We start from the raw sequence: 25,925 nt of genomic DNA, 5'->3' as shown, positions 1-25,925 counted from the left end.
CCTTTTTTTTCCTCATCCCATTTTTTTCCTTCAGTCTCTTTTCCCCTCACTCTGGGGCCTAATGAGCTGTGCTCCCTTGTTGTGATAGGCGGCCAGATGTGCTGTCGCAGCTGCCAATGCGATGGCTCGGCGTGTGACGCAAACACACACAAACTCACACACGGGGGCCATTGCCAGCTCATCAAAATGGTAACGATGCACAAGTGTCTCTGTTGTCCCGGCCTACTCTCATCTCTCATACCACCGACTGCCCTGTTCCTTCTCCCGCTCTTCCTCTTCTCCACGTTGCCCCACTGGCATCTCCTCTGAAGCTGCACAGTGTCGGGCCTTACGTTCTGCGGAGGGACCCTTAGATGCGTGATCAATAGCGGCTCTCAGATCTGCTAGAAGCGAAGCGACCACACATGTGTTACCGCGTGCCCCGTAGCATCTCCCTTGGCTAACGATGGCAGACAGTCGCAAAGAATTGCAAAAAACAACAACAGAGGGGGCCATTATGGTGTAGAAGAAAACATACTGCAGCGCTTCATCAAGGATTAAAGCCCTGCGGAGACCAGAGAAGAAGAGGTGCTCAGACCGAGAGAGGGAAGAAGAAAGAAATAAAGGCATAAAGGTCTGCCCGATAGCCACCAGCGGGCTAGGAGGAGCTAGAGTTCCCTTATTGTGCTGCAAACCAGTGAATTTGCAGTGACAATTAACATCCATGTCTGTCCAGACTCATTTGTAGCAACGACAGTAGACAATGCATCAATTACTGACGTTGCTGCAAAGAAAGTAAATATTCTAAAACAAGGATGCTTCACAGATATTGAGTCCAAGTGGATGACGATGCCAACCAGGACACAGTGACATTCACCCGTCGACTGTATATAAAGACAGCAACATGACAGCTCCCCAAATGTGTAGCTTTTTAGTCCGGCTCGCCCCGTGGTGTCTGTCTGTAGTATAAGTCTTAAAGGCCAACCCTCCATGTTATGTTATTAATGGGACATAAGCCAAACTAAAAACTACAGTACACGCCAAATACATTTTTCCCAAAGACTGTTTCTGTCACTGAGGGTAGTTCCCATCACCCTGATGTTTGTTCAAGTGGTTGTTTTTATGATAAGTTCACTTTTAATGAGTTATTAAATTACACAAAAAGTGGATTTTCTGCCATGATTGACAGCTCTGTCAGCCAATCTGTGTGTTTGTGTTTAATGGGGCTGCTCACGATTGGCAGAACAGGTGTTGGCGGGAACGCCCCACCGTGGAGATTGCTACAGCGCAGAATCCAGCTCCAAATGACGTCACCGGTACAAGAAGGCACTGGCCATATCTGGGATATTTGGCTATTGACGGCACAGAGGCATAAAAGTGGTGGGAAAAGGGAAAAAAGTAAACAAGAGGAAAATGTGAAGAAAAAACTTGAGAAAGCGGAGACAATGAAGGTGAGCCAGAGAAGAAGGTGACAAGAAAGGGAAGTCAAAGGGGAAAGAAGCTGCATGGTGCCGAGTCCTAGGTGAAGGACACTATGACATGTCCCCTCTTCTAATGACTCCTACATCTGTTCAATTATTCTGCTTACTCTGCTGGGGCACGAGTTCAGTATGACCCCCAGCATGAGCCTCTCCAGACCCTGTCCCTATTTTCTGCTCATAGATGGAGCTGCGTCTCCTGGCCCCGCAGCCCAGCACCTCAGCACCTCAGCACCTCAGCCACAGCTGTATCTCAGCCCCAACCTCTGCTCCTGTCCAGGTAGCCCAGACTCGAGCCTCATGCAGTCTTTAAGCAGATGGTCCCCCTTGGTTGACTAATGAGAGCTGGCTGAGCATGTGCTGCGAAAGATTCATGACCTGCTGAGAAGGCTGCCTCACCACTTTCTTTTTTATTCCTTTTTATTCCTCTTTATTATCTCACTCTGGATTCCTTTCACTCCCCTCTGGTCTGCCCTTTTTTTTCCATTTACAACTTCAACAGTCATAAATTCTCCTGAAAAATGCAGAACTTCTCTTGTTCTCAGTTTTCCTCCTCTTTAGCTCTCCACTTAACTCTGTGTTTAACGGGGGGGGGGCAACAGACAAGCCCATGGGCCCTAAAATTGTGGGGTGTGAATGGAGGTTCTACATGTGAGGAGAAATAAGCAGGTAGTCACAGCAGGACTAATTGTCGCCGGTGCAGATGTCAACAGGGCAGAGAGAGAGAGAGATGCTGTCCTCCTGACTGGAGCAGCTTCATCTCTCCGGGGAGGAGAGAGAAGTGTCGACTGAGATGCTGAGAGTTCATCTCTCCCGCCACCTGTACAGTAATTGTCCTCTATTCTGTCACTAGGATTACACCAGGCAAGGGCATGCAAATGAGGAGCTGAAAATTGGCTGCATAAAAGTCAAGAGCAGGAAACATCAAAGTTTGGCAAGGTATGTGCTACAATTTCCATAATAAAAGCCGCAGCAGAAATTGAACTGAAATGAGCCTTTCCTTGATAAAAAAAACCCCACAGTGACGTTTGAGAGTTAATTACGGAAACATCACACTAAACCCTCTGTGTATATTTACCTGATAGTGCATGAGGGTGTTGAGTCTCTTCCAGTCATTTTCTATCTTGGTGGTGATGTCTTCATCCTGCAGCACCACACGAGCCATTCGCCCCTGACGCCACTCTGAGGACACAAACACACACATGCTCAAATAAATACAATGACTTTTGCAAACTATACCTCGTAGTGAGCCACAAATAATGTCAGTACGCGGGCTTCCATCGACCCTCAAATTGCTCAAATTGGAATTGCGAATATGAAATATGCCTAATGAAAACAAGTACATTTCGAAAAAACTCACTGAAACGCAAAAAAGTTTTTATTGCATTAGGTGGTATTTAAGGCGATTCAAAAAATCCAGATTTTGCAAAACTGCAATGGAAACACTTTTTGGTAGGAATTGGCTCCCTCGGGCATGATGCAGCAGGCACCGTAAGAGGTGTTTTTGGATCCCATAACTTTTCAAAAGTTGAGCAGATCATCCAAAAGTTCTTTAATCTACAATTCCTCTGTGAGATCGTGGACAATCACCTCCCAGAAATCCCTCATATGTGGCCGCTCCCACGTATAAGGGGCTTGCCTTCTCATGATCGCTCGCATAACACACCTACGTCGCCTTGGATTGGCTGCAATAGAAATAAACCTGCCAATGTTTTAAACATCCATCGCCATGCTTCTGGGAAGAGAAGTCGCATAACATTACTCGATGGAAACATGTAGGGCTTATGTGGGTAGTTAATGGGTGAAAAATGGGCACTACATGGGACGTTCCTTGGGTTCCATAATTGCCCCAAGGGGGCCCCATGTGGTTTATGCCAGGAATACCTTGGTACCAAGTGGATATGGGCCCAAAATCTAATCTGGGGGCCACTTGGGTAAACAACCCCATGTGGGTAATTGACATGGGGCCATTATAGAAGCCCTCTGCAATACAATATTTTTTTAACCCATTTACCGTCCACATGGAAACCAAACACAAAAGTTGGCTTGGAAAAAGTCTTTTTGGAATCAATGTCGTCACATGACAGACCCAGAAGCTGTAATTCCACGTTTAGTCAACTGGCTTCAAAACCCGGTGCACATTCAGGAGGCCTGATGTGCCCTGAATTTTTACATAGAGCTCCTTTCAACATAAATAACACAAAACCATCATGTGTTTAAGACGCAATACTGCTATGAATGAAACTCTGGGTGAAGCGTAACTTTATGCTGTGTGCTTTATTCGACGCCTTCAGAGCCAGTCACCTTGAACGGCAATTGTGAAGTGTGTTAAAATTAACCCACGACTTCTTCATGACACCAGCAAACTCTTAAAACACTTAAAACAAACTTCATTTTCCTTTCAGACGATGCAACGTCAAACTACACGACTCCCAAAAAGATCCCTCTTCACACATTTTACCCAAATGATATCAGGAGCCGGTGTTCTCATACGGCTCTCAGCACGCGCACTCCTCTCACAGACTTGGATTGACACGCATCTTAATTAAACATTACACACGAACAATTTCAAGATGTATATGCGGGCAGGCTGCATGCTTTAATTGGTACTTGTGTCGTGGAAATGGCGCGCTATTAGCATACGCCACAGTCGGCTCGTCAGGGTCAGAAAGAAGAGAGGAGTGGAGCAGACACAAAAAGCATGAAAAAAGTGATCTATGCGAAAATCACCTCCTTTCAAAAGAGAAAAATTGGAAGCGGGAGGAAACAGGTGGAGGCTTGGAGCAGTGCTGGCGGCTGACGGCTCGTTGTGGGGTAATGAAATGATAATAAGGGTGTTGACGGGGAAGTGGACAGCCATTGTGGCTCTCATGCTGGGAGTGATCATTGATTTTCTACTCTGTTGACTGGGTTTTATTACTTTGTGCTTCTGCCAGGTGACCACATGATATCCCTGCCTGGAACATCCTCCAAAAACCTACGCTTTACTGAAGGGATACTCAACTTGCTTTGGTTTGGGGCCACTTTTGCAAAATGACAGGTGGCCAGGGGCTGGTCACGGCAGCCCCATACATGTTTCTAGCATTTTAGGACATTTCTAGGATTTCAGAATGTTTCTAAGATTGTAGGACAGTTTTAGGATTTTGGGATGTGTCTAGGGTTTTAGGTCATTTCTCAGATTTTAGGACATTTTGAGGATTTAAGATATTCCTAATTTTTTAGTACGTTACTAGAATTCTAGGACATTTTAGGATGTTTCTAGGATTTTAGAACATTTGTAGGATTTTAGGATGTTTTTAAGGTTTGAGGATTTTTTTTTAGGATTTTAAAGAATTTGTAGGATTTGTAGGACAATTCTGGATTTTTAGGATTTTAAGACATTTCTCAGATTTAAGAATGTTTCTAGGATTTTAGGATGTTTCTAAGGTATTAGGATATTTTTAGGATTTTAGAGCATTTCTAGGATTATGGGACATTTCTAGGATTTTAGGATGTTTCTAGGATATCAGGGGCTTAGCTGGGGCCTCTGAAAGGGATCCTCCACCAACACTTTTTTGATAAACGAGCTCTCTTTTGATGCTATTTTATGCACTCTGGCACTTTATTTATACTAAAAGTATGAAAGCAATTCTCTGTGTTTATCAACATTTCTTTTGAGAATGAGAAAATGGTTGGGATTTGGCCCACAGTATATGCTGAGTATCACTACTATCAGAGAAAAACGTCCACACAAACGCACATACAGGTATGCACTGACTCGCACAGATGCACACGGAAAATTATTTTCAATGAATCCGTGAGAGGGTGAGAAACAGACACAAGAGAACAAGAAACAGGACAGTGGATTGGCGGCCATATTGTGGAGCGATGGATGCCGTGCTGATTTGCAGCAAAGCAGAAGGGGGGCTTTTGTTCTCTCCACCCCTGTGAAGTGAGAGAAAATGAGAGGGACAGTGAAATGGGAGGCAAGGTAGGGACAGGCGGGGATGGAAGTGGCAGACTGTGTGGGAGTGGCAGACTGCGTGGGAGTGGAGCCCGGCGTGAGGCTGGCTGGCCCGTCTGTCAGCTCTTACCTGGGTCAGCCAGACAGACACGTCACAAAAACACACACACACAAACATGAAGACATGCATTCTCCTCTATCTCGATCTACTGCATCTTATTGGCACAACCAGGCAGCGGAAGCAGCCAGACGGAGGGATGCGGCACACACTGTCAGTCAATTTGATAGAAGGCCTGGCAGCAGCACACTGGCTGGGCTGCTGGAACACAGCTTTTATCACACTAATGCACCGATAATCTGTACACATGGCTAGGTTTTCTCTCACTGATATATTAATCTGTGGGTGTGAAGGACTTTGCGCCTGCCAACTGCATCTGTGAGCGTCTGGATTGTGTGTGTATGACGTACCGAGGTCCATGTCGACGGCACGTGGCCGCTGAGAATAGGGCATGTTCTTGTAAACGGCGTCCAGTATCTTCTCCTTCACTTGAGTGATGGTGTCACAGTTGAGCACCTTTACTGGAATCTCCGGACTGTTCTCATTGTCGGGATTCACGCAGTTTAGGATCTGGATGAACAAATGGGGAAAATAGGAGAGAATTAGATGGGAAAATTGCGGAAGGAAACTAGAAATACTGCCACACGGTTGCATGCCTGAGCGCACCAGTCTAGTTGCTCTTACAGTTTACATCCCTGTCTGTGAAAACATGGATGCTCCACACACATCTTCCCCCGAAAACACAAAGGATCTACACAATCAGCATCGTTTCATGGCAGGTACCGAAGATTAGTGTCACCAATTCAGTGTCTGACCACATGTCTCTCCTTCCGTCCCTGAGATGTGACATTGAGTAATGGCCAGAAAATTGTTTTTTAGATCACTATGATGATGTCATTTGATACTGACCTTTAACCTTCTGACTATGAAATGTCAGAACTTAATCATTATAATCTTTAAAAAATGTGTGTTAAATCTGAGCTCATGAATTCTCAGGTTATGGTCAAAAGCATGTTTAATGAGGTCACCGTGACCTTGACCTTTTATCTTCGACCATTAGATGCTACTTAATTAATTTTCGAGTCCAAGTGGACGTTTGTGCCAAATTTGAAGGAATTCCCTTAAGCTGTTGTCGAGATATCGCTTTCACAAGAATGAAACAGATGAGATCAAACTGAACTTGACCTTTGACTACCAATATCTGATCAGTTCATTTTTGAGTCCTTTTGAACATTTGTTTCAAATTTGAAGATATTCCCTCAAGAGATTTTGCGTTCAAAATAACGTGACACACAAGGTCAAAGTGACCTTGGCCTTTGACCAGTGAACAGCAAAACTTAAAAGAGTTCATACTTGAGTTGAAGTGGATATTTGTGCTAAATTTGTAGAAATTCCCTTAGGCCTTTCTTGAGATATTGGGTTCACACGAATGGGCCAGAGAGACAGACAACACGAAAACATAATGCCTCCGGCCTCGACTATCACTGGCGCGGAGGCATAAAAAAATCACGGAAGGAAATGAGGAAGCAGAGGAGGAGGCTGGAGGTGTCCCCTCACCGCCTGGACTTAGGTCCAGCTTGAGGCTTCGCCCTCATTAGAGTCTCCTTGGAGCATGGCAGGAGCTTTGAGAAACCATTTCCGCTCTCGCTGGCATCCCAAAATCTAATTTCACACCTTCGGCGGGACACCAATTTCCAGCTCTGCCGGGGTATTAGCACGTAATGAGCCAAATTCCCAGTCGGAGCAATCAGAGCATTGTCATGTCACATGCTGGCTGCGTGAGTGTGTATTTTTTCCTGTGTGTGTAGAGGGGGCTGTTCGGTGTGATCTCCACAGCCACCTACCCTGATGTTGGCCCAACACTGGAGCCTGTGGGATCATTAGTTAATTTTCTTCCCATACAGGGAGGAAGAAACCAGCAGACAAAGCTTAGTTATCTTAGAAATTATTTGTAGAGAAAAAGTAAAGACAAAGAAGTAAAGTTAATAAACTGTGTGCCTGTTGTATTGTTCTCAAGGGTTCTTTGTTAGACTAATGCAAGGCCTTTTCATCAAAATAACTCGCATTGTTTGAAAGACTAGGGGTTTTTAGTAAGAACCATTTCAATCCCAATAACTCTTTTTTGAAGAAAGGGTTGGTTCTTCAAGGGGTCTTTTTAAGACTAAGGGTTCCATTAAGAACCTTTTGATCCAAATACTCCTTTTTGGAAAAAAATATTCTTCAAGGAGACACTAAGGGTTCCATTAACAACCTTCTAAACCCATAGAACCATTTTTTAAGAAAAGCTTCTTCAGGGTTTCTTTGTAAGACTAAGGGATCTAGTAAGAACTATTTTTTAATCAAAGGGTTTGGTTCATTAAGAACCCCCTTAAGCCAAAGAACCCTTTTTTGAAGAAATAGCTCTTTAATAGATAAACAAATATAGAAATATGGATAAAACCCTTGGAATAACCCCTAGATGGGTTTCTAGATGGCACCCTGGAATATAAAAGGGTTTTGGTAGAACCATCTGGGTTGGTTTTAGAAAAAACCCTTGGAGTATAAGAAGGTTCTTGGTGGACCTATGGGGTGGGTTTCCTATTAGCACCTTAAAAAGGTGGAGAGGTTCAGGATAGAACCCACAAAGAGGGTACTTGTGTAAACATTACACCATAGAAGGGTTCTCTGTAGAGTCGCTCATGGAGGGTTCTGGATGGCACCTTATACAGATTGTTTAGGTATAACCCTTCAAGTTGGGACCTAGGACCCTTTGAAAGAGTTTTACTAGCAACCAAACCAAAAAGGGGTCTTTTATGGGGAAAATCCAGAGAATCCTTTATGGTTCCAGTTAGCACCTTCATTTCTAAGAGTGCACGTGTGTGTTTGTGTCTGTGAGCCTCTGCGTTAGCTGCTCGTGTGCCTGCTGGAGTGTGACGTACCAGGGTTTTGTACTCGATCTGCTGGCGGATGAGCTTGTCTTCACTGAGGGAGTAGCGGGCCTCTCCAGTGATGGCGTCAATGGGCCCCTTTTCCATCTGCTGCTTGATGGCGCAGTACAGCATGAACAGAGGCTCCCCGGCACACTCCTGTGAACACACACACACACACACAGACCCACAGATTCACACATCAGAGAACATCACGACATAAACACACAAATTCACTCGACTGAAAAACACCTACAGGTCCGCATATGGTAAATATCTGACAACATGCAATCACACTTTAAATTTAGAACGTTAAGACACAAAATAGGTTTATATTTATAAATGCAAACACACACTTCTTGTGTTGCTTGGCGTACTAACCTTGAGGAATTTGTGAAGGAGGAAGGCAAACCAGTTTGTAAGCATCTTCTCGGCAACCGACTCCGTTCTGATATTACATAAAAAAAAGCAGGAAAAACAAAATTTAACTCCAATCTTTCTCTTGATATTCCAAAACCTTTAGATAATACAAGAGTTGCATAATTCATGAAGTTGTGTGCAAGACTTTGAGGAGGTTATCTCGGCTTCCTGGGTGGGTGCATCCTGCCGTTTGGTTTTGCTTGCGTATCGCCTGCAACACTGTGGTCACAGTGAGCGAGCGGAACAGAGCCGAGTGGAGAGAGGGCATCTGTGTGTGCGCGGGTTGTGTGCGTGCACATGCTAAAAAGAGTGTGTGATCGCATGGATGTGAGTGTGAGCGAATGTGCGTGTGTGTGTGCACGTATTCACGTGTGGTTGAACACAGCGGGACATCAGCAGCTGTGACAGGCCTCAGCTGTTGAGAGAGACGAGTGCTGTCACAGCCAGGTAACGCCTGATCACAGCCAAAACGATCTCCTCTCCTCTCATGTCCCTCTCCCCCTCCTCCCCCGCCTCCTCCCTCCTCTCAGTCAATCACACATGGAGGTACAGCTTGCTGCTGGGCTTGATTGGGCATGAAAACACACAAGTGTGCAATGACCTCTCGACTGTATCTACCACAGAGCACATGAGAGGATCCGTGTGTTACTCTTTTATGATTGCTGCTCATATCTTTCTCTGAATGCCAGACAAACATCCCCCCTCTGCCTCATTAGCGCCATCATGGAACACGAGAGAAACAAGAGGTTAGGTTAAAAATAAATAAATAAAAAAGGCAGAATACCAAACAGCCAGGTGGGAATGGTTAACGAGCATGAAGCACAGATGAAAGGGTTAGTTCTGTGCAACTCGTGAGGACAAGCACCTGAGGTGAATAGCAACAACAAGCTCCCACCTCATCTTGTAAAAACACTTCTGTCCTGCTCTTTAGCTTTTGTCGTTTGACTGCTGCACAAACCCGCATGCAGCCACAATTAGACCTGCTGCCCAATAAAGAGCAATTTCCAAACTGCTTTGGATTGGAGAAAGATTTTAACAGACAACGTCTGGTGTTCTAACATACGAAGCAACTACACACAAATCTACTGCTGCGAAGAAACTGAGTAATAAATTTGAGATTCTTTAGTGTTTCTACTCCACTACATTTTAGGGGCAAACATCTTAGACATCACCTCATCTCTGGACATGTTCAAAAAACTCCTCAAACACCATCTGTTCACCACAGCCTACAACCTCACTTAAATCTGCCTCCCTGCCTGTCATTCATCTTTCTCTCTGTTTAGTTTGTTTTTTGTTTGTTCATTCGTGTTACGTTTTTATTCACTTGTGTAAAGCGTCCTTGGATTTCTTGAAAGGCCCAATATAAATCTAAGTTATAATTATTATTATCTTAAAGGAATGCTTCACTCCCCAAATAGTTATCTGTAAATCAGTTACTCACCCTTTGTTACACAGAATTTTTAGAACAAAACTTTCATGCATGCCTCCACAGTGAACAAAAAAACGCCGAAAAAACGGAGAGAAATCTTGATGTACTGAAGCCACAGGGGTCCACGTTTAACAACAGCAAAACTATTTCAAAACATTTAAAATATTTAACTTTCACACAGCTCGTGCAGTATAATTCAAGTCACATTTATCCCGTCGTATGGTCAAGAATCCCCAGGCTGCGTGTTCATGTTTGTAAAATGTGAGTCCCTGTGTGTGTATCACTAAACACTGCTGCTGTGCACTGAGCTCATACAGCAGTCATGAGCCTTTACTGCTGATTACAGAGACAGCATTGTTGTACTTATCCCCCACGTTAACGCTGTTAACTCTGTCAGGACTGTGCAGCTGTTAGCACCATTAGCTGCTAGCTCTTGCTCAGCCACTTCCATGTTGAGAGCCATGTGGAGACAATCCCAGCTCACACTCTGAACCGCTGATACTCCCTGAATGTTTCATACAGCTCCTTTAAAAACATAAAATGCCCCATGTATGGCTAGACTTCTGTTTGCAAGAGCGTAACAGCTTGTGGTTGTCACCTGGCTGCAAATGATCACTCCAGCTTTTACACGAGTGTTGCCAATTTAAAATTGCAACGCACTGAAAAAAATAACTGACCCTCTTAATTTAGCAGGAAATTACTGTGATTACTCCAGTGTATATGATAGAGGGGCCTAACAGCGCAGCATGCTGAACTGGGGATTAGCTGAAATCGAAGCAGCCAGGTATTCAAGGCAGGCTAGACGGCTTTCGTCTCCTCAGAGCTACATAGTGCCAGTGATGATTATACCTATTTAGGCTCTGAATGGACCTAAAGGGAAATTATGACTATTATGTAGATAATTGCGTTAATTCATGTTTGATGGCTATAAGCAAGAGTCTGGAAGTCCCTGAAGGATTGTGTGAGCCAGAGGAGGTTACAACATTTTAGTCACTGACTGAAGACAACTTGTCAGTCATTCTTCCTGTCTCATTATCGTGTGATAGAGTGAGACTCTCTCTTTCACATGCAAATACACAACTTTTTGCTACAGTAGCTGTGGACAGTGGAGCAGAGTTTAGATTTTGTTTTGAATGTTGCACGGCTGAATTGTGATGCTGTCTCCCACGCCTGCGGGCTATTCCTCTGAGAATCAGACTGCTGGCCAGTCTATTGGCAGCCCGTCGAGAGGATGGAGAGCTGGGTGACAGCCTATTTGAAGTGCGATGTGCCAGCGGGGGAGAGAGATGTAGATTAGTTCACCCAGTTTCAGCTACAGGATGAGAGAATAAACATTGCAGAAGAGCTGAAGTGCATGTGTGCATGTGACTGCTTTGGTGGCACACACACAAGGTTTATGCTTCTTCCCTCTTTTGTCATTCTGGCGTATACAAACAACCAGGTGAAGGTACATAAAGAAAGAAATGCAGCTTTGTAGCCCCCAATGATTTTCTAATTCAGAATAAAAATAAAGTGATACACACTGGGTATTATTTTTTTACTTTTAGTATACATGAGGTGCCAGAGTGCAAAACAGCATCAAAATAGAGCTTGTTTATCAAAAAAAGTGCCTGTAGAGGACCCCCCCCCCCCCCCCCCCCCCCAACAAAGGCCCAAGCCATCATCACCCTCATGTTCTAAAATCCTAGAAAAGTCCTAAAATCCTGCAAACATCCTGAAATCATAGAAACATCCTGAAATCCTAGCAACATCTTAAATCTTAGAGATGTCCTAAAATCCTAGAAATGTCATAAAATCCAAGAAATGTCCTAAATTTCTAGTCCTAAAATCTTCGAAAAAATCCTAAAATCCTGAAAACATCCAAAAATCAGTGAGAGATCCTAAAATCCTATTTAAGTCCTTAAAATCCAATGGATGTCCCAAAATTCTAGAAACATCTCAAAGTCATAAAAACCCTTTAAATCGCAGAAATGTCCTTTTAATCCTAGAAACATATATGGGGCTGCTGTGATTGGCCCCTGGCTCTCTATCATTTGGCAAAAGTGCCCCCCAAACAAAGCATTTCAGTATCCCTGAAACACACTATGCACAAGCTAAACTTTGCAATGCTGCACGACAAAAACATAAGGAGCCACAACGAGCGCCTGAGGCTGTATTTCCATGTCGCATAAACCTAAATATATTGTGCATGTTTTTGGACAATACCCCAAATCCCTCTGTAATTGCCCTCCTTCTTCTACTCAAATTCTCTTTGCCCCCCTCCCCGTGCTTACCATGCGCCCCTCCCAACTTATATGAGACTTGAGTGTGTTAGAAGTTAATGGAACCTATTAAGCATTTTAATAAGCTCAGCAAGTCCCGAAGAAGGAAGTCAAATAAAGCCTTTTTTGTGGGGGCCGTGCTGACTCCCCCGTAATATCTCTCCTTTTGAATGTCGGGAGGGAGACGCACTTTGTTCTCCTCCCTCTCCTTCCCTTCTTGTCCTCCTCCTCATCTGCCACCACTTCCTTCTTTCTATTAATTGAGTTTCATTAATGAACATCAGGATTTCATTATCCCACATAGTGTTTAAGAGGGGGCCGCGCATCCCCCGCCCCCCATCTCTGGTCTCCTAATGGCAGATCTGGCGGAGGGGGGGCTATATTAGCAGGCTGTGGAATGTCTTTCAATGAAACTAATGCCAAACACAATACTCGCTCTCTTAATAACTCTGTACTCCATTGCTCTGCATGGGCGGAAATCTCATTACAAAAATGCTGAGGAGAAAAATAATACAAGATTGAAAAGTCTCAAGGTGATAGAGGCAATGTTCTGTGATTCCATTAAAAGAGCATTATAAAGAAGAGAAAAAAGAGAGACACTGGGTAAAGAGAGTGGTGAAACTTAAGAAGAAGATGGAGAGAAAAAAGGGTTTAATGTAGAAAAAAGAGGCTGCTGGCTGTTTTGGCGGTGGTTGTCAAGCACAAGAGGAGTTTTAGTAATAATGGACAGGCAGAAAGAGAGGCTGCCAAATGACAACATACGAGGAAGGACCGGGTTGAGCACAGGGCGCCGAGAGAAAATGGGCGCAAGAACATATTTCACTAATGTAGCAAAAAAATACACAATCCAAACACCATGAGGTGCAGCATCAGTTCCACTTAGCGCAGTGGAGAGTGAGGAAATCAAACACATTGTCAACGCTTAGATATTGCTTTCAAAAAGCTTTTAGGAGAACGTGAGTGTCTGCGAGCTAAAATCTTTCCCTATCAAGACAAAGAGAGCGGAAGGCATCTCAAATCTTTAAATACCAAAAAGACCGGAGGTTTTTTTGAAGAGCACGCCTCAGAGGAGCGAAGAGTGCACCCTTCAGCCGTGGTTCCAGGAACTTAACTCGCTGGGGACATTATTTCTCTGTCCAAAAAGGCACAATACAGCACATTATTTGTTTTCACTGGACTGCTATGTTGGACAGTGAAATGGGATCTAGCACTTAAAGGAACAGTGTGTAAGACTTAGGGAGATTTCGTGGCGTGATGAGGATTGCAGATTGCAACCAGCTGAAACTTTTCCTGATAAGAATTCCTTCAGTGTTCATTGTTCAGGAGGTTTTTTACCAGGAGCAGATTATCCACAGACATCTCTTTCTCTTCAAAACAAATGGACCCAGACATTTAAATCGGTAAAAAAAGCACTTTCACGTTACAAATCAGTGCTTCTTCTACTCTGTTTGGCATGATGGAGATGAGTTGTTCACCCAGTGCTTGCTAATGTGTGCTCACCTAATTTCTAATCAAGATGTTCAAGAGGTTTTTACCAGGAGACGAATTATCCGCAGAGGTCTCATGCTCTCCAAAACAAAGGGACCAGGTGATTTTAAGCAGCTAAAACACTGAATAAAGCTGTTTTATGTTACAATGCAGTGTTTCTCTTTCCATGTTTGGCATGTAGCAGACGAGCAGCTCGCCCTGCGTTTGCCATGTTCGTTCATTTTTTTTTCTCTGACAATTTAGGATCAAAATGTTCAAGGGGCTTTCGCAGGTAGTCAAATTATCTGCAGAGGTCTGTTCATCTCCAAGGTGAATAAAAACAGTAAAAACACAGAATAAAGCCGTTTCAAGTTAGAAAAACCAAACCAAACCAAACCAAATAGTGTTTCCCTGACACTGCTTATCGCAGAGAAGCTTCTAACTATGGTGGCTGACGCAAGACACAAAAACACAGATGGCCCTATTATTAGATCGGGTTTGGTTTGTCCATTCTGGGCTGCTGTAGAGACATGGCAGTGCAACATGGCGACCTCCATTAAAAACCCACTCTCTTTGTAGATATAAATGGCTCATTCTAAGGTAACGAGAACACAATTATTCCTGTTTTCAGCTGATTATACACTAAAGAAAACAGCCTTGTTATAGTATGTGTGTATATAGTATGTCCCTTTGAGGGAAAAAAGACAATGCACCACATACCAACTAACATACAAACTGCCCTCTGGCATTCAAACACATCAAGCCCACCCCTGTACTCTGGCCCGCTGCATTTGTTGCATTCTCAGTAACTATTATGTGGTTAACGACTTCTTCGAAGAAATGACAGTGATTTGTTTTCCATCCTGCTTAATGTGCCAAGAGGCTTTTCACAAGCATTCATTTCCATTCTATGATATACCACTTCAGCCCATTCAACTTCTCTCAGGCAAGGAACAGAAATTCAAATGAATGGAAATTTCATGAAGCGTTTCAGTAAAATGCATATTTATGACCTACTGTAAGCATTAGGGGCTACGAAGTCAAATCTACTGTCAGCAAATGTACCAGTCAGATCTTGGCGGACACTTTAAGAAGAGGGATGTTGTTTTAACGGTCATTTTATTCAACCTACCTGTAGCCCTGCAAACTAGCTGAGAGAGCCACGTTGCTTTTTTTTAATCACAAATGTGGAATTATTATTTTTGTAGTTATAAAACTCGATATTAAGCTAAGAGTGTGGCGACTGCAGACTGATATAAGTTAATCTAATATTATCATTCCCAATAAAGTATAGATAGCGCATCAGCAATTAAACACCCATATATGAGGAATAAAATACTATCAGGAGATAATCTGCCCATGTGAGAGACAGAGTACGTGTGAGAGGAATACAGAGAGTGGGCATGCTGGAGGCATACAGAGACGGTCGCTGAGAGGCAGGCAGAGGCGCGGTGTTAATGTTAATCGGAGAACAAGTTTACATGCAGCATCTTCATTGTGCTACCCACGTAACTTGGGAATGTCTCTCGTGGAAAGCATTCAGAACCTACATTTAATATGCTGAATTAATATGTTCATTAGTTGTTTATTCCATCGTTGAATCCTGTACTCCTCCACTGCTCCCTTCCCCTAATTCCTTCTCTCATCTTCCCTCTCGCCCTCCGTTTTTCCTCCGCGCCGTGGCTACTGATGAAACGGTGCTCCATCTTTGAACTGGAGCTCACCGCAGAGAACGGGGCTAAATAATTAAGGGCGCCTTGCTTTGCTGGAACGACCACATTGTACCACACTGCTGCTGTGCCACAACATCCCACTGCACCATGCACACATCAGCTCTCTTCCATGCACATGCTGTATAGCACACATACTCTGAGTACTACGTGATGTTAAACTTTAAAAGTATGCTGCAGCGTTTTCACTGTAAACAAACATTATTAATGCCAGCCTTATATCAAACAAGTTTTCAAGCAATTCAGTGTTGCAGACAAATTACAAACGCTGGGCTAAAGCTATGAGAGTTTGAAAGAAAATGGGTTTTTGGTTTAAAATCTGAAATACGGTTTGTGAGAAACACAACCTGGAGAGATTTTCACGTTATGTTCTATGACATAAATTATATCAATAAATACCCCACTTGTGAACTTTGAAGATTTTATTTATGTTAAAAAAGACGGTTGCTAACAAGTGGCTAAAGCGCATTTACAGGCTGGCGACAGCAAGTCGTGCGACTGTGGTGTAGAACGTTTATAACGTTACCATTTTATGTCTGGCGCTTGCATTTTGGCTTCATAACTCATGAAAGTGGTGTTTATTTGTGAAGATTATCTTGCTGAACAAAACCTGTAAGTATCATAAATGTTTGTTTATAAAAGATTTTCTGCAATAATCTAAAATCCAATGGAAAAAATCCCAAAGGCTTTTTGACGAGGGAACTGAGTCGATGCTAACTTCTGCGTCGGCCCACATAAAAGAACATAATGCCTGGGGCACTCTAAAATGCGAATACTGTCAACAACCAATAAGTGTGCTCTCTACAACACCAAACAAGAAGCAGCAAACTGGGCAGACCATAAAACTGAGGGGAATCTAAAACATTAATAGTCTTGGTTCTCTTGAACTGTGGAAAAGAAGAGAAATTGTCGGCACTGAACAAGAGTCTGTGTTTAATTCTGCATGTATCTGAGCCACCAACCAGCACTTTATTTGGTGAGACATTTTAATTTTGGTAATGGTTCACCTCTCGTTCCCACAGTCTCCTCCAACTAAAGCACTGCAGTTAACCAACATGCAACATGAAGCCAATTTTATCCGGCAAACGCTGCCATCGATTGTTTAGCGCTCTGACAAAATTAAAATCAGGCTACATTAAGCTGTATTTAAAGATTAATGTCTTTAGTGAGAACAAATGGGTTTAGGGCCACAGACAGACTGGAGAGGCTGGAAAACACTGCAAAAAAAAAATTGTTGGTTTTGGCATTTTTTAATGGATTTTGTTAAAAAAATAACAGACATACTGAACACTGCCAGTGTTACCATTAAATAAACAGCCATTTGGATCTATTGTAGGCTACACATTAAACTTTAATTACTATTGCAGGTCATTGAGGAATCATGAAGATAACATGCTTAAACACCATGACGGTTAAAGCTATTTCTGTATCTTCAACTGTAATACTTGTGAGATTATGGTTTCCTCTTAAAAAGGTCTGGCGTACTAGCATGTGGACATATTCCCCTCTGGAGAAAAGCATGCAATGACAACTGAGCGGAGAAAAGCAAAACTCTTTGCTCAAACATGTCTTGGGATGCACTTTCAACCCGCTGTAATATAAATGAGAACAGGAAGTGGGTTGAGTGACCTCCAAGTTCTTCCTATATGTTTTCTCTCTCTTGCAGCCATGTAAACTCAACCCAGAGACTGTACACTCACGAATAATTCATTCAGAACAACATCAGAGTGACCCCGACTTCTTCTGACCTACTGGAAGCTCACTGGATTCCAATATAACCATTACAGCTTTATTTATTGCTCCGCAAACACAAACAGATCATTTTGGACGCCATAAAAAAGCACAAGGATCTGTTTACATGCTGCTGACTCATTAATACGAGGACGTGGGGGGAGGGGGAGCGACTTAGCCGACACAACAGTGAGAATTTCACGATCCTATTATATGTGATAATAGGCCGAGGAGAGCCGACAGAAAAGACAACCGAACGAGAAAATGGCAACAAAGCACAGCCCAGCAGCCTCACTCTACGCCCTGCGCAAACACAATTACTGCTTCGAGACGTGCTCAATTTGACTATCATCACAGACGTGTGTGTGTGTGTGTGTGTGTGTGTGTACTTGTGTTTGTGTGTAAGTCAGCTGGCTGGCTTGACTGCCGGCTTTTCTCTTAATAGGCGATGAGGAAGACAACAACAGCAAAGAGCCGTGTCAAATCGATAATCCCTTAAATTCTTCAGAAAAATGGGGAGTGAAATGTAAAAACTATAGGACATTTAGCCCTGCAGGCTTCAGCGGCAGGACCTGAGGATTACGTATCACTGTGTTCCTAATAAGAGGGGATAATGAAAACTTAGAGGTGACGTGGGGCCCTGCTGCCATGTGAAATAACAGCTTAATCCAGGTCCATTTGACGCTGTGTCCCTTTAGTCCACTTTTAGTCTTTCAGGCTCTGTCTGTGTTTGCTTCTGTGTGCGGTCTCTTCTGCCGGGCAGCTATTTACTCTGTTAATGTGGGTTTTTCAAATAGAGACAGTGAGGGAGCATTAACACGAGAATGAAGGTGCTATTTAAAAGTAGGAATGTCAGTTCCAGTTAATTTTGCCTTCAATAGGCCTGTCCTTTCAGTCCGGCACTCCACTGACTCAGTGAGCTTTAGTGCTGCATCTGAAAGCGCTATCCATTTAGAAGTAGTGAGATTTTAATGTTTTGTGATGTAAATGTCTTGACTTTTATTTTATTTTATGTAGGCTTCACTCTCTTTGCAGTCTAAGAGATTTTAATCCACAAAACCACTTAAGCATTGTTAACTATGTTAGCACCACTAGCCTTGCTATGATTGGTAATGGTGGTAACAGAGCTAACAATGACAACTACTTAATCATTTATTCATTCATATTCATATTCATATTCATATTCATATTCATTACTGTTTCAACCATATCAGTTACTTTTGGCTATTTCACCAGTTCTTTTCATTAGTTTTTGCCAGCTAACACCATTTTAACCATGTTACTTTTTGTTAACTGTTTTAGCAGTTTACTTATTACTTTTAGCTTACTAATGCTATTTCAACCATTTGTCAGTTACTTTAAGCTATTTCAACAGTTTATTCATTATTTTTTAGCTAACTAATGCTCTTTGAACTGTTTATCTTGCTTCCTGGTTTTGTCAATAAATTAATCTGACCTGAGATCAGTCCCGGATGGTGCACAGCGCAGTAAACTGAAGAGTAGCAAAATCAACCTAAGGATCAACATTTGTACCTGGTCAAAAATATTCTCAGTGCTAGACTGAGAACTGCAGCAGCTGTCTGTTCTCACTGTCTCCACTTATTAGTCCTGAAAACACTGAATCATAAACAGATCAGTTAGGCTTTCAGAAAGACTTTCTCAGAACTGTGCTTTTTATATTCTGCATCTTCTGAGCTATTTTTTCTCAGTCCTTTAACCTGTTTTGGAGCCTACAGAGCCACCGAAGCAGCTGAGGACACTTGGGCAAGGACTTGGCAGGTGTTTAAAGTTTTAGCACATCAACCCCAACTCCCCCGGAAAACAATGTACACTGGAGACACAGAGAGAGGGGGAGGGGGAAAAAACTTACGTCGAACCGCTTCTGAATGTTTCATAAAGACCCCGAGCCTGGAGGATAAGTGAGACTGACATCGGCATTGAGAGAGAGCAGTGAAAAGACCGAGCGCAAGAGAGAATAAGGAATTATGCAGAAAATTCAGATGTTTCTCATGATGTGAAGAGCGCTCAGCGTTTATCTCAGCATACTGTAGATGTGCGGTAGCACTCATTACAAGCCCGACTCTGTGAGGCGTCTACACAGAAACACGAGGGGGGAAATCAGAATGCATCCGCCCACAAGAGGAAGAGGAAAGAACATAAAGATCTAAATCAATCCCCCATCCATCTGTCTATATCTATCAACATCCTCCTACAGCGCTGCGCTTCTTTACATACTTTAAAATGAGGACTGCATGACTATCCTCAGAGTCAGGATCACTATGGATATACACTGACACAGTTTGTTCTTGCTCTTTTGGAAATTAATCAAATCAAACAGCTGAAACTGTTTTGCAGAGCGCACAGTGTTATTGAGGATTAAGGGATTTCTCCGAATATGATCATGTATAATTTGTTTATATTGTTTTATGTTAATTCACATTTCTTTCTACTTTTTAATCATTTCAAAGTCAAAACAGGACCTTCAATCTTATTAGTTACAAAGTTTTTCTTTGCCGACTTTGTTGTAAAAAGCTTTCCGAGTGATATTTACTGTTTATTAATTCATTAAATAAATAAACTTTAATAAACCCTATGATTACTACAGCACACTGTTGCCAGGTTTGTTTGTAAAGTAAGTGTGTAACGATCCACTGATCTGGGTCGCTGCATCGATTCAGTGGTGAAAAACCCTTTGTCATGTGAAGTGATGGTATTAAGATACGCCTCGATTTAGAAATTCTAGTGGCACATCTGTCACTGTCAAACAGAGTGAGGCAGATTTATTTATCTAAAAAGATCCCTGTTGGCCGATGTGAAGTGTGAACAGGCGTGTTTGATGTACATTAGATTCAACACAAAAGAAGCTGTATCATGTCTTTGCTATGCTGTTTTCAATGTTTCTAACATTGCTGAAACGTTGAGAAGCTAACGTTGCTGTTTCAAGAAGTCAGCGAAGTGAGATGCATGCACGTCACGTTTCCTTCATACGGCTTTTTTTTAACATATGGCATGTGCTCCATACTTCCACACTGATGATTTATTACGGAGTAAAAAAATTTCTCCTCACTGTCTTTCTCTTGGCTGCTAGCCATCATCTGCCTGACACTGTGTGAAGGTTACGCAGAATTTCAAAATAAAGGTGCATCTGAAAGAGGATGATATGGATCGATGTTTTCACTTTTCATCGATGAAATGGGATCGTTGCTCAATATATCGATCAGTGGATCGTTACACCCCTACATGGACTACTGATTCACCCCTGTAGTGTTTACGTGTGCTGTCTTACCTGCGCAGCAGCAGTTTGGGATGGTTCTTGCTCTCCAGGTTGCGGTCAATGAGGTCCGACAGCAGGTGTTTGAGGACGTCGGTGGCGTACTCCAGTCGCCCCTGCAGGGCCGTCATGATAAGTGAGGCCACGTTGCCGCGGTCCCTCATGGAGAACGAGCGCTGCATTTCCAGCGTTCGTATGAAGGTGAGCAGGAACACCTTGTTGTTGATGAGCTGGCCGAACAGCTTCAGGGCTTTCTCCACGTTCTGCTGTCCGTTCCCTGACACCTGCACACAGGAGGGGGAGAACAAAACGTGTTAGAAAATTCAGCACTAATCTGAATATTGACTGTCAAGTAATAATTTGAAAAGTAATGAGCTGAATGTGTTTCTAACAGGATTGTTGCTCCTCAGCTTTCATCTTGACCTTGTCTCACCCAAAATAAAGATTTTTTCAAAAGGCACTGAAACCCTCACTCGTGTTTCACTCCAGGCAGACAGAAGTTCCCACTCATGGTGAGTAACTGAGAAGATCCTAATCAATTATTGACTGTTAAAAAGCATTGTAGCTGCCATTTCACTTTCAAGTCAAATGTCAAGTAACTCACAGTGGTAAGACAATCCCAAAGCAACAAAACTCACTTTTTTTGAGCACACATCACTGTTTCACAAAGTTTAGATATCTCATTTTCTTTTTCTTCAGTCAAACAAAATGCCTGGCATACGCAGCCTGTGCCTGACACCACAAGACTTTTTCCACTGTTGCAGACAAATTTTCAATGACGGAGTTAAATAACAAGGGTTTTACCTCAGTTGGAGTGCTGTCATCTCGATTGTTTGGTGTAAAGAGGTCGTAAAACTCAGTCTGACTTTTTAAAAGTTTTTACTTGTCTTAATGTTCAGACAAAATCAAACATGCTTTATATTATCTTTTAGTCTTAGTTCATGCAAATGGTGAAGCGCAATCACATGAACATTGCCAACAACCAATAACTGCACTCTCTCCACCACTAAACAGGAAGCAACAACCCGGGTGGACTGTAAACTTTGGTTTCTGAAAGAAACTGAACCAATTTGCTCAGGACTGAAAGACCTAAACACTTGTTAAAGGAGTCTGAAAGGAGTGACATCAATCCAGCTTCGAAAGGGCTTTCTTGTGCTGCATTCAGATGCCCTTTACAAGCATTACACAAGTGTTAAGTTAATATATAGAAAAATACAAAGTAAATATAAGTAAACCTTTGAACTTTTAGGAACTTGGAAAGAATTGTCCCTGAAATTGCAAGAAATTAGAATATCTAGAAAATTATTTTTAAAAAAACTATTGGAAAATGTCCAGAGAACTATTTAATTATCATAATTGTATTTTTTTCAATGTTTTTTTTTTACTTAACATTTTTGGGTATATGTGTTTTTTTGTGTGCTTATTTTCAGGTAATATTCTTGTACTTTTTATTTATTTATTGCTAATTTCTGGGTCATTACTTCTGAAGTTGCTCATTGCCATCTTGACATGTTTTTGAAAGACATCAAGCCAATTTGCCCTGTTTTCAAAGCGTTAATATGTCATTTTTTAGGAGTTTGCTGTAATAATTTTCAGCAGGAGCATGCTGGGAATTAATCTAAACAGGAATCTAGTTTTAATCTTGGAAATAGTGACCTTGCAAGATCCTTGGTGAAATCTTGCATTATTTTAAGGTGTGAGAGGGCGACAGACCTTTGTCTTTAAAAAGTATTTTCAAAGTCTTTACAAAGTCTTCTAGAGTATAGTTGGCATTACTGAGCATCGCTACAGTAGGAAATAAACAGACATCGCCTCTGACCTCCACCATATGGAGCTCGTCTTATCTGAGCCACCACCTTTCCACTCAACCAGGCATCTTCTTCCCAGTAAAACCAATCTCATCCTGCACCACACACAATCAACAAATAAAACGGTAGACCTCTATCATGACGAATCTCGTTATTCCTGATAGTTTCATCCTCTGGACTCCACTCCGTGTAAAATAAACTCATTTCCCAGCATCACTCCGGCCCCATGACGAGGAGCGAAAAAGTGTTAACCAGCCAGTTTTTCCCCCAATGGAGGAAGCCACAGTCCTGCTTGAGGATTGGGAATTACTCAGTTCATTACCCCTCATACTGCAGCCATTGGTGGATGAAATAGCCATGTGCTGGGACCCTGTTTTCCATGAGGGAGCTTGCATGTGAGGTGTGTGTATATATATGTGTGTGTGTGTGTGTGTGTGTGTGTGTGTGTGTGTGTGTGTGTGTGTGTGTGCCCAGCATGGTTGGCTATATATGTGTGTGTGTGTGTGTGTGTGAGACCAGAGGGTAGAAAGGATAAGTGGCACACTGGTATCCTTTTCCCCTCAAGCACTTTGCTGCTTACGGAGGTTACCCTGCAGGGAGAGTGGTAGGGGCAGGCACCACTCTCTCGCTATCTCTCTTTCCACCTCAGTTTGACTTTTTCTCGCCTGTTCTTCATGCACTTGCTGCCTAGATGTCTCTTCTCTCCCAATCTTTTTCTATCTTGCTCTCGTTACCTCCAGTTCTCTGAGGACAGGATGATCCTCGATGCCGGGGAAGAGCACCCTCATTGCATACGTCCTGTAGTCCAGATGGGGGATTCCAGCTCTGTCCAGGTCGCTGGTCAGCTCATTGATGTCTGTTTGCAGCTCAGCAAAAGCTGGGGGACAAGAAAGAGACACCAGTTGGAGAAAAAACTTGAGACAAACAGCATCAGAATAAAAACTGTTCGTTCAACCTTTGAAACCTGGAGCAACATCGCTTTTCTTGTGCTGCTTTCAGATGCTTTTCACAAGTATTTAGACCTTTGAACCCTGAGCACATTGGTGCAATTCATTTTTAAAAACATTGAAAAAAAGACAATGAGGAACTTGGGTTATGGTTAGGAGTTAGGGTTAGGTTTTTTTTTTTAATTTTAAACTAGAAGGAAAAAATAATTACATATTTAAAATTATGTTACAGAATTTTATTTTTAGGAACTTTTTCTGGGTCATTTTCTTTTGTATTGTTTTTTTTCTTTTTTAAAAACTAATTTTCAGGACTTTTTCTTGTACTTGACTTGAGCAAACATGAGCAAATTGGTCTAATTATTTTTAAAAACATGGGGGAAAAGCAATGAACAACTTGGCATGCAATGTCAACAAGACAAGATAAGAAAATAACCTGAAAATTATCTTTAAAGAAAAGCGAGAGAATCATTAGAGAATTATCAAATAACTGGTAAAAAATATGAAAAAAATTATATCATTATTATTATTATAAAATTAGGTTATCTAAATATGAATCATTTCTCTACATATGTAATTGTCGCACTTTTTCCAGGTATTTTCCTGTTTGTGTGTTTTTTTCTTTTTTAGGGGGCCTAATTTCAGGTAATTTTCCCTGCACTTTTTGTTACTAATTCCTTGCTAATTTTTGTGTCATTACTTCTTTTGTTGCTTATCGCCTTATTCCCATTTTTCAAGCCAATTTCAAAGGGTTAATCCCCTGGGACCAAATAGGTGAATCCGTCTTATCTTCATGGTGTTTACTACCGTTATCATGAAGCTGACAGTTAAAACCCAAGATAGTCTTCATGTCTGAGAAACTCAATATTTCTCCCTTAAAAAACACAGACCTCACTCTCTCTCTCACACACGCTCCCTTTCTCACTCAATTTTATCTACCAGCCAGTAAATTGGCTGTAGCTAAGGCCCCAAAGAGTGTGTGTCATCTCAGTGTGAGGCTGCAGGTGAGCACTAGTTAATTGGCTCCATCCTGACTGACTCCTGTTCAGGCCCACGGCTCTGTTGCTCTGCTTCGGGGCCCTTGGGGAGGCTCCCTGTCTGCAGCCTATCACAGGAGCAGCAGCAGTCCCCCCGAACACCCTCCTCGAAAACTCCGCCATCTCCAGCCCCTCACCTCCTGGCCCCTGGCCCCCCTGCGACTCCTGGGTTTTACACACCAACACATGGGCTCACAGGCACACATGGAGAGTGTATACTCATAAGGAGGAACCCAGGTACCATCTAAATCCACCCCGCGGGGCAGTACACTCCTGGCCACTGCTAATGGTTAAAACATTAATCTTTCCTTTCCCAAGGCTGCCTGTGTGTGACTGATTCCTCCTGTTTGCCTGCTCTTTCTATCTGCCTGCCTGTCTGTCTGTTCGTCATTCTCAAAGTTTGCTGCAATAGGATGTTTTTTTTTTTCTTTTTCCACGGCATAAAAACAGGGGGAGAGCTGATCAGGGGTGGCTGGAGGGGATAAATAATAAGGTCCTGTCTGGCTGATGAAATCCCCCAAACACTGTCAAACATAAACCCCTTCTGCCGTCTCAGTGATTGGCCATAATGACCCCGATGATGACATCAGAGGCCAATCAGCTGTGTTTATTTGAAAGCAATAATACAGAACAGACTGTCGCAACACAGAGCGCTGGTGTGTGTATCTCTTGAGGTCAGCCTCAGGTTATCTGTGGCCCTCCCACTGGGTAAAAGGTCAAAGGTGTGATGGACTACTGTGACCTCTCTTAACCCTGAACCACAAGGGAGGAGTGTGTTACAAAGCAGCTGTTTAATACTGTTGCAATGTTACAGAAAACATGGGATGAAGAGCTTAATGGCAATTAATGACCAAAACACACAAACACAGAAACAGCATAGACTGAATGAAATAATGGACATAGCCACTGTGTCATCATCCATTGATTTGTGAGGCCTTAAGTTTGGCAGCCTGCATCATTTTGGACCTAAAAGTGACCAATTTTGGACAAGAGAGTGGAGACAATTCTCGCTGTTAGCTTAGGTGCATTTACAGTGTTTGCTTAACTGTGGAAATGCTAACGTTCATTTTCACTTGCAAAAAACAGGCAAAAAACTAAATGTACTAAATACTGAATATCAGACTCCCAAGAGGACTGTTTAGTACAACCAAAGACTTTTTTTAGGTGACCAAAACTGTCACAAGCTGAAAACACAGAAAAAAGTAGTGACAACTAGTTTACAGCTAAGCTGCGAGTGCTGCAGGGATAGCATTTAGTTTTAGGCCAGAGGTTAACGTCGCCCTGGTTCCCTCACCGAAAAGCTTATTGGATTTTGGATTATTGCAGAAAATGAGTTCTGAGGCAAACCAAAGTTTATGATGCTTACACGTTTTGCTCAGGATTACGGTTTAAAATTCAGGTATCGTGACGATTCAAACATATACACAACTACACAGAGGTATGCAGACACACACATGGCATAA

The 25,925-nt window shown here is 42.5% G+C and overlaps 1 protein-coding gene across 1 annotated transcript in view; it reads right to left on the bottom strand.

Moving 5' to 3' along the window:
* plxna2 (plexin A2) overlaps window positions 1-25,925 on the bottom strand; it is a 266,646-nt gene that overhangs the window by 18,154 nt on the left and 222,567 nt on the right. Inside the window, exons 20-25 of the mRNA XM_042491079.1 lie at window positions 23,216-23,358; window positions 20,689-20,957; window positions 8,746-8,812; window positions 8,377-8,523; window positions 5,869-6,028; window positions 2,536-2,639 (exon numbers count right to left, since the gene is read on the bottom strand). Of these exons, the coding sequence (XP_042347013.1) occupies window positions 2,536-2,639; window positions 5,869-6,028; window positions 8,377-8,523; window positions 8,746-8,812; window positions 20,689-20,957; window positions 23,216-23,358 (890 nt within the window). The remainder of the gene's footprint in view (window positions 1-2,535; window positions 2,640-5,868; window positions 6,029-8,376; window positions 8,524-8,745; window positions 8,813-20,688; window positions 20,958-23,215; window positions 23,359-25,925) is intronic.

Source organism: Plectropomus leopardus, chromosome 8 (assembly GCF_008729295.1).
Source record: "Plectropomus leopardus isolate mb chromosome 8, YSFRI_Pleo_2.0, whole genome shotgun sequence".
In the NCBI taxonomy this organism is placed as follows: Eukaryota; Metazoa; Chordata; class Actinopteri; order Perciformes; family Serranidae; genus Plectropomus; species Plectropomus leopardus.
This window is presented reverse-complemented; position numbering and strand designations above follow the sequence as displayed.